Consider the following 6,720-nt stretch of genomic DNA (forward strand, 5'->3'; position numbering starts at 1 on the left):
GCGCGCGCGCGTGTGGCGCCCGGGAGGAAGGGGGGTGCGGGGGAGGGCAGGAGAGGGGAGCTGTGGGTGCATAAATTTGTTCAATCAGAAAACACAAACACACACGCACACAAAAGGAGGCATTAAGCGCGGATCTCGGGGGAGGTGAGGAGCCTAGTCCCACCCTCGGGGAGAGGAGAGGAAGGCGGGGCGGGGCAGGGGCCGGGCTGGGCACTCGGAGGTTGGAAAAAAGTGGACCGGAGAGCTTGCATTTGACCAGCTTTATTTATCAAAAATGGTACATATATAAATATTCTTAGACATTTTTGCATTTTACGAGGCTGAGGATTCTCGTTGTGGGTTCTGTGGGGGGTGGGGCTTTTTTCTTTTTTGTGTGTGTGTGCTCCCTTGAGAGGAGGAGGGTCTCAACCCCCCAGTCCTGTGTTGCTGCCTACGTCCGAACTGATAACAGCGTTTTTCTTTAAAAAAAAAAAAATAATAAAAATAAAAGGAAGGAAACGGAAGAAAGAGGAAAAGAGCAGTGTTTCGAAGCCGATCACCTGATTTCGCTGTGAGTCGGAGCCTGAGCGAGCTGGCGCCGGCCGGCTGAGCGCCTCCCCGGCCCGCTGCGCCCTCAGTCCATGTCCACCTCCTCGCCATCCCGCGTGCTGGGTCCGGTCGAGGCGCCTGGCTCGGGGGCCCCGCCGACGGCTGGCTCTGCAGCGGGGCTGGGAGCCGGCAAGCCAGGCCCGGGCGACGGCGCGAGCGGCGGCGGGGCCGCTGGGCAGGCAGTGCCCGCATCCGCGCAGTCCCCACCGCCGCCCTCGGCCGAGGCCGCGGCGTCCCGGAAAGGCGCCGGGGTCGGGGTCCCCGGGGAGGCGACAGCGTCGGGGCTGCGGCGCGCAAAGGCCGAGTCCGGAGCGCCGCCGGGCCCCTGAAAGGCCCCGAAGCTAGCCTGGGCAGGCGGAGCGGGCGGCACGGAGGGCGCGGGAGGCGCATCCTTGGGCGCGGGCTCAGGGCTCGCGCCTCCCTTGAGCGCGGCCTGCGGCACCAGGAAGCCGAGCGGCTGCGTGATGGGATAGAGCAGAAAGTGGCCCTTGCCGATGAGGGTCCTCGGCGCGCATGGCAGCCCGGGTGCGAAGTCCAGCCCTGCGGCAGCCGCGTTGGCTGGGGGCGCTTTCCGGCGCGGCGGCGAGTCGGACAGTAGGCTCTCCACGCTGAACGGGCTGGCCTTGGGCGGGCCCGCGGCCCCGCGCTCAGCCGCCACCACCCCCGGTGCACACGGGGCCACGTCCTTGTCCACGGGGCGGCCTAGCCGTGGCTGCGGGCCAGCGCCACTTCTTTGGCTCGGGAAAAAGGCGGGGTCGCAGGTGCCGGGCGCAGGCGGCTCGCCAGGCGGTGCGGGCGCTGCACAGGCGGCGCCAGCGCTGTGCGCGCCGGGACCCTTGGCCGCGGCGGCGGATGGCGGCGGCTCGGGCGGTTCTGGGGACAGGCCGCCGCCGCCGCTGTCGCTGTCGGAGCTGGGCGCGCTGTGCAGGGACAGGCCGCCGGGTGAGTGCAGGTGGCGGCTCTGGCTCTTGAGTAGCTTCTTCTCGTGCTTGCGCTTCTTCTTCTCCATCTTCTCCAGCTCCTTGCGCGCGATCTCCTCCGGGTCCATCGGCTCGCCACTGCACGTGGTCGGGTGGGAGTTGTGCGCGGGCCGCCCCGGGCCCTTCTTGGTGTTCTCCTTCTTCCTCCACTTGGCGCGGCGGTTTTGGAACCAGACCTAGACCAGCCGGATAGGGGAGAGGAAGGGGGCACGGTCAGGCGGCGGGGGGGCTTCGGGGCTCCCCACTCCCCACCGACAGGCCTGCACAGCCTCGGCTCCAGCCAGGGGGCGGGAGCCGAGCCACGCGGCCCAGCCGGCCCTGAGCTGGATCTCGGCATCAGGCTGCAGGTGTATCTTTTCCACCCAGAAGGAGGCCGACGGGGCCTCTCGCCGGCTTCCCGCTCCAGCTTCTCACCTCAGGGAACTGGGAGCTGCCCCTTCGTTGGGCAGGACTGGTCTGGCCCCTGACTGAGGGCACTGGGTTCCTGGTTGGGAGGCAGAGGGCAGGGCCCCTCCTCGCTTCTCACAGCTTGGGTTCTAAGCAGCCCGACTGGCCCGGCGCTGAGCGTCTGGCCTGAGGACCAGGAGCGGCAGGGCTCAGCTGCCCTCCACACCTGTTTTCAGCTCCCTGGGGACTGAGTCAAAGCCCAGATTTGGGGGTTTCCCATGAAGGGAAATCTGGGTGCTTTTTCTCCCAGAAGGGCCTGGGGGGCTGAACTTGGGAGGGAGAGCTTCAGCAGCCTGCTTTCCCCCACCCGGTTTTTCTGAAAGCTCCAGGCCAGGGCACCAACACAGCCCTCTGGAACCGGCTGTACTTGGCCGGGACCAGGGGACTGGCGGTCAGGAGACCAGGATGCCAGCTGCCAGGCCTTGCAGAGGAGCAGCCAGGACCCACCCACACCTTCACCCTCTCCGCAGGCCTCCTCCTGGGAGCCCCGAGAGGCTCTGCAAGCTGGCAGCAGCCCTAGACCCTGGCTCCAGCACCAGAGAGATCCCGAGGAGCCCCGGCACACGACCCTCCCATAAGATTGCGGTAATTAGAATTCTTTGTTCCCGGCTGTGTAGAGACCCGCACAATAGCAGGCCGGTCTGGTCACAGGTAGCCTTTTCAATGCCAAGGTTCTGTGTGTTAAGTGGTAACCTCCCCAGGACTGCTGTTACCCTTTCTCTCTTTTTAAATATCTTTTTCTTTGGGGGGGAGAGGTGTAAATTCCGGTCTGCCTCGTTACCCAGAATTACTCATTGCCACGTTAAAGGAGGAATGAAGAAGTCTTGACTTCACTTAAGACACTTAGAACAAATTGGATGAAAGGGTTTACAAGCAGAAGAGGTGAAGTAGGGAGGCCCCGGCGCAGGGGAGGACACCTTTTTAAACAAAGCTGTTGGGGCTAAACAGGCGCCTCCAAGCCCAGTGCCCGCAGCTGCGGCCCACATCCCTCCGCACCACACCGACCTAAAAAAGATGTCTGTACTTCAGGGAAACATCTAATTATGCACGACTCATCTTGAATTTTCAACTCACCAAAGCGACACTGTATTTTTAAAAAGAATACCTCCGACAGTCTCGGAAGAAAATAAAATTACAGGAAGGAAAAAAGATATAACCGATGGTGTTATAAAGATTTAGACACCCTCCCCACCTCCCCCCGCCCCCCCCCCCCCGTGTTTTAAGTGTTGAAGTTTCCACCTCAGCTGCCCCCTTCTGCAAAGCGATAAATGTTTCCATGTGAATATTTAAGAGACGAAAGTAAACAAACGCGCTAGCCGCAGGCTGGGGGCCGAGTCCCCAGCCCCGGCACGGATGCGTCAAGCCTGCCTTCTCCCAGTCTCCTCCAAGTCCGAGCCGGGCGGGTCCTCCTGGCCACCTCGCCCGCCCCAGCCTCGTGTCGCGCGGTCGCCGGACCCCATCGTCACGCATCTCCCCGTTTCGGACGCAGCTGCCGTTTTCCGGCCCCTCCCGAGCCGCCTCGGCTCCCTCCCGGGAAGCCCGCCTCCCTCTCCGCGGGGGGCGCCGAGCCCCCGGCCCCCAGCTTCCAGCCAGCGAGCGCGCGGCGGGCTCTGGCGGAGCCTACGGTCTCCCACCTGGAGGTCGAGAACAAAGGCGGGCCGGGCCGCGCGGGCCGCCGGCGGTATGCCGGCTCGCAGGGCGCACGGCGGGTCTTTACCTGAACTCGGGACTCGACCAGATCCAGGCGCAGCGCCAGAGCCTCACGCATGAACACGTCGGGGTAGTGGCTCTCATTGAACGCCTTCTCCAGCTCCTCCAGCTGCCAGCCGGTGAAGTTGGTGCGGGTGCGCCGCCGCTTGCAGCCCGGGCTCTCCTTGTCCGGGTCCCCCGAGTCTGCGGGCACGCACAGGACGCCGCGCGGCTCAGCCCCGGCCCGGCCGGCGCGCGGCCGCCGCCCGCTTCTGTCCAGGAGGGGCCGCCGAGCGGACAGAGCTGCCGTGCGCCCTGAGCCGGCGGAGGGCGGCGAGCGAGGCGGCCCCGGAGCGGCGGCCGCGGTGCCAGTCCCACGGCCGCCCGCGAGCCACTCCTTCGCCGGACGGGGTCCCCTGCCCCCTGCCGCCCCCTCCCCGCCCGCCGCGCCTACCTGACAGCTTGAAGGGCTGGCTGTCGCCGCCCACCCCGCAGGCGGCTGGCAGCAGCGGCGTGGGGTTGACCACCGAGGCGGCGGCGGCGGCGCACGAGCCGCTGAGCAGGCCGTCGATGGAGAACGGCACCGAGGCGGCGGCAGCCGCGGCGGCGGCCGACTGCAGCTGGTGGCCGGCCAGCTCGTACACGTGGTGGTGGCCCAGCGGGTAGGGGAAGCCCACCACGCCGCCCAGCGAGCCCCCGAACTGGGCATGCGGGTGCTCCAGGAGGCGGCCGTCCATCATCTCGCGCGGGAGGCCGGCGGGGCCGGCGGCGGGGCGCGGGGGCGCGGGCCGGGGCCGGGGCGGGCCAGCGGCGGGAGGCGCGGACGGCGGCGGCGGAGACAGGGACCCGGAGTCCTACACATGCTTCGCCCGCACTCCGGCGCTTTACTTTATCAACATCAAGCTCCCGGTAATTAGCCGCGGCCCGGGGAATTTGGGACCAATAAGAAGCGCTAATCGGCTCTGACGTCAGAGGCGTGCTGGGCGCACGGAGCCGTTTTCCATATCGATTGCTAATTATACCTGACATGCACCTCAATAAACAGTATCAGGAACTGTCACAACAAGACGGGGGAGGGCGGGCGGGGCGCGGCCCGGCGCGGGCCCCCGGCGCGCCCCCCACCCCCGGCCCGCCGGCCCCCGCCTGCGCCGCCCCCCGCCGCCGGCCCCCGCCCCTCCGCAAATCACTAATAGATTTCCCTTTAAAACATTCACCGGCGTGTTGTGGGGATTTTTCACCAGAAATGCTGTACTCTCTGAACCTTTAAAGTGATGTTGCTCCAATTACAGAGAGACATTGAGCGGCAAATAGACTGATCCAATAATAGGAGATTCATCATCCGCTCTTTCCGAAACTGTCACATTGAATTTAAAACTACAAGGGTTTCTCATCTCCTCTCCGGCTCCAGGCGGCGGGGGAGAGGAGGAGGCGCAGGCCGGAGCGGGGGAGGAGGTGACTCCGAAAGAGACGGCTCCTAAGGAGGCAGCCCCGTCAATAAAAGAGGCGTAATTAATGCCCTCTCTGATTGATTGGCGGCAGCCCTCTCTACAGAGGCAGAGGTGAGGGTGGCTGGGGAGGCGCCCTGACACCGCACCCCACCCCGTACCGCCTACCCGGGTAAAACCCGGCCTGGGGCAGAGAAAGGAGGAGGCGAGGAGAAGGGGAAAGTAGTTTGGGGTGGCGGCCAGTCAGGCCCCCTACACACACAAGGGAAAAAATAAATGTATCTCCCTTTGACTCAGCCTCTGAAGAATAGGGCCAGGGCACCCAACCCATTTGTTATAATTAAATTATGTTCCCAGAGAAGTGTCACTCCCTTCCCCACTGTAAAATATTGATAGACTCTGAGCTGAATCATTAAAGGATATATTCTTAAATAAGCAGCAAATTAGGACTGTGGGCAGAAGGGAAAGATACATATATCTTTCTATAAAACAGCCTTTGTAAAAAAAAAAAGTTTGTCAGTGGGAAGGTTGCATCGTGCTGCAGCCGGCCCTCAGGCAGGCAGAAGGGGCTCCTGAGCCTGTGACCCGGCCGGTCCTGGAGCTCCGCGGCCGGCGGCCTCTCACCTCAGGGCAAAGCGACAGGCAAGGTGGCCTTTGGTGTAAGTGGCTTGGGCCAGGCTGCCCAGCCGCGAGCCGGGAGCCAAGGGGAAGGCAGGCCGGGGCTGCGTCTGCGCGCTGCGCCGGTCCTGTGCCAGGTCTGTGTCCGCGCCTTTGCTCGCGTGTGCGTGCCCGTGGAGGTCTGCACACAACCACCGGGTGGACAGGAGGCGAGGGCCTGCGGGGGCGACGCCCCCACCCCCGATCCCTGCGCCGGCTTCCTGGAGGACCGGGCGCTGGACGCGCGCGCTGGCGAGAGGCCGAACAGGATGTACCGCCTCACAGGGCCAGCGACTTAACCACCCAGCCCTCCGCCCTTGCTCCGGACGGCGAGAGGCGCAGGGACGCGGGGCAGGCCCGAAACCTCGCCGAGAGGGAAAAGGGGCCTGGAATTGGGGGGTCTTAACCCCTCTCTCCCCCCTCCTGTCGCACTAGGAAAACGCTGCAAATATTAATGCGGAGGTCAGGGGCCAAGAGCACTACTTTTCGCCATAATTTAATTTCTTTCCCTATAAATACTAAATGTAAACTCTGTCCATCCGACTCGGTTTTGCCCGTAGCCATAGCGCCTCGCTCACTGTCGGTTCGCCGCCAGGAATGCGCGCGGCGCGTGTTTCTGAATACAGAGCTGTAATCAATTCGGCCCGAGAGGAGGGCAGGGGAGGGGCGGGCGCCGGCCGGGCTCCCTCGCCCATCTCTCTTTATTATAATGAATTAATTCGACTTTATTTATCCCATTTTCTGGAGCTGACAGAATGTTAATTTGAGTTGAAATTTCACTCGCCTCTCACTCTCTGACCCCTGGCCTTCAGATTGGCGTGTTGTAATAACCTGAATCTTTCAACAGAGGCCCTGATAATTGTTACCTTATTAGCATGCAAATTGTTTAATTAATATTATTATGAAGAAGCATA

At 63.4% G+C, this 6,720-nt stretch overlaps 1 protein-coding gene across 1 annotated transcript; it reads right to left on the minus strand.

The window, feature by feature from the left end:
- Nucleotides 1-470: 470 nt before the first annotated feature.
- On the minus strand, nt 471-4,574 carry UNCX (UNC homeobox). Its single transcript, XM_070460606.1, has 3 exons — nt 4,159-4,574; nt 3,733-3,908; nt 471-1,744 (listed from the first exon to the last, which is right to left on the minus strand). Exons 1-3 carry the CDS (start codon nt 4,442-4,444, stop codon nt 614-616), a joined length of 1,593 nt encoding a protein of 530 aa, XP_070316707.1. The 5' UTR covers nt 4,445-4,574; the 3' UTR covers nt 471-613.
- Between the last annotated feature and the right edge of the window lie 2,146 nt (nt 4,575-6,720).

Source organism: Odocoileus virginianus, chromosome 33 (assembly GCF_023699985.2).
Source record: "Odocoileus virginianus isolate 20LAN1187 ecotype Illinois chromosome 33, Ovbor_1.2, whole genome shotgun sequence".
NCBI classification, from domain to species: domain Eukaryota; kingdom Metazoa; phylum Chordata; class Mammalia; order Artiodactyla; family Cervidae; genus Odocoileus; species Odocoileus virginianus.

Bases quoted from the DNA above. Each gene is read 5' to 3' on its own strand.
- UNCX (XM_070460606.1), bottom strand. From the start codon at position 4,444: ATGATGGACGGCCGCCTCCTGGAGCACCCGCATGCCCAGTTCGGGGGC. The intron at 3,909-4,158 runs GTAGGCGCGGCG...GCGTGCCCGCAG, and splicing joins CCAGCCCTTCAAGCTGTCAG to ACTCGGGGGACCCGGACAAG. The intron at 1,745-3,732 runs GTAAAGACCCGC...CGGCTGGTCTAG, and splicing joins TGGTCGAGTCCCGAGTTCAG to GTCTGGTTCCAAAACCGCCG.